Raw genomic sequence first — 760 nt, 5'->3', positions numbered from 1 at the left:
TCACAGCCACCATACCAGGACCTGGCACCCTGCAAAGTGTCCTGAAGGCAGGTGCAGAGAGCAAGAGGAACAGCCGGGGTGCTCTCCCACCCTGGGGGACAGGGCAAGGGGGACAGAGTAGTGGGGCCATGGTGGGCTCCAAGCGTGGGGCGCAAGGACAGCAGTGAGCACCCAAGGGGCTGCCAGGGCAAGCTCTGCCACCACCCAGCCCTAGGAATGGAGATGCGTGGATGGATGTCCATAGGGACCCCCTGTGGCCCCCCACTCACCTCTGCTTGAGCTTCTGCAGGTCATCGAGCAGGTTGTCGCGCTCGACCTCGACACGGGCCCGCTGGCTGGTGAGTAGGTCCACCTGGCGCCGGAGCTCCCGCAGCTCTTCCTCGTACATCTCGGCCACGCGGGTGGGCTCCTTGCCCCGCAGGCGGTTCACCTCGGCCACCATCAGGGCATTCTGCTGCTCCAAGAAGCGCACCTTCTCGATGTAGTTGGCAAAGCGGTCATTGAGCTCCTGCAGCTCTACTTTCTCGTTGGTGCGGGTCTGGAGGAACTCCTGGTTCATGGCATCGGCCAGGCTGAAATCCAGCAGCTCACCCGCACCTTGGTAGGCGCTTTGGTAGGAGCGCAGGGGCGTCACGCGAGTGGTGCGGAAGCTGGACAGGCTGGGGACGGCCGAGGTGCGGGACACCTGGTAGACGCGGGAGGTAACGGAGCTGCCGCTGCCGCCCTTGCCCCCAAAGGAGGCACGGGGGAAGACCGGGGA

General features: G+C 65.0%; 1 protein-coding gene across 1 annotated transcript in view; it reads right to left on the bottom strand.

Moving 5' to 3' along the window:
* Nucleotides 1–760, bottom strand: part of DES (desmin) — a 5,762-nt gene that overhangs the window by 4,669 nt on the left and 333 nt on the right. The window contains exon 2 of the mRNA XM_009884144.1: nucleotides 270–759. Within this exon, the coding sequence (XP_009882446.1) occupies nucleotides 270–759 (490 nt within the window). The remainder of the gene's footprint in view (nucleotides 1–269; nucleotide 760) is intronic.

Source organism: Charadrius vociferus, unplaced genomic scaffold, assembly GCF_000708025.1.
Source record: "Charadrius vociferus isolate BGI_N301 unplaced genomic scaffold, ASM70802v2 scaffold1020, whole genome shotgun sequence".
In the NCBI taxonomy this organism is placed as follows: Eukaryota; Metazoa; Chordata; class Aves; order Charadriiformes; family Charadriidae; genus Charadrius; species Charadrius vociferus.
This window is presented reverse-complemented; position numbering and strand designations above follow the sequence as displayed.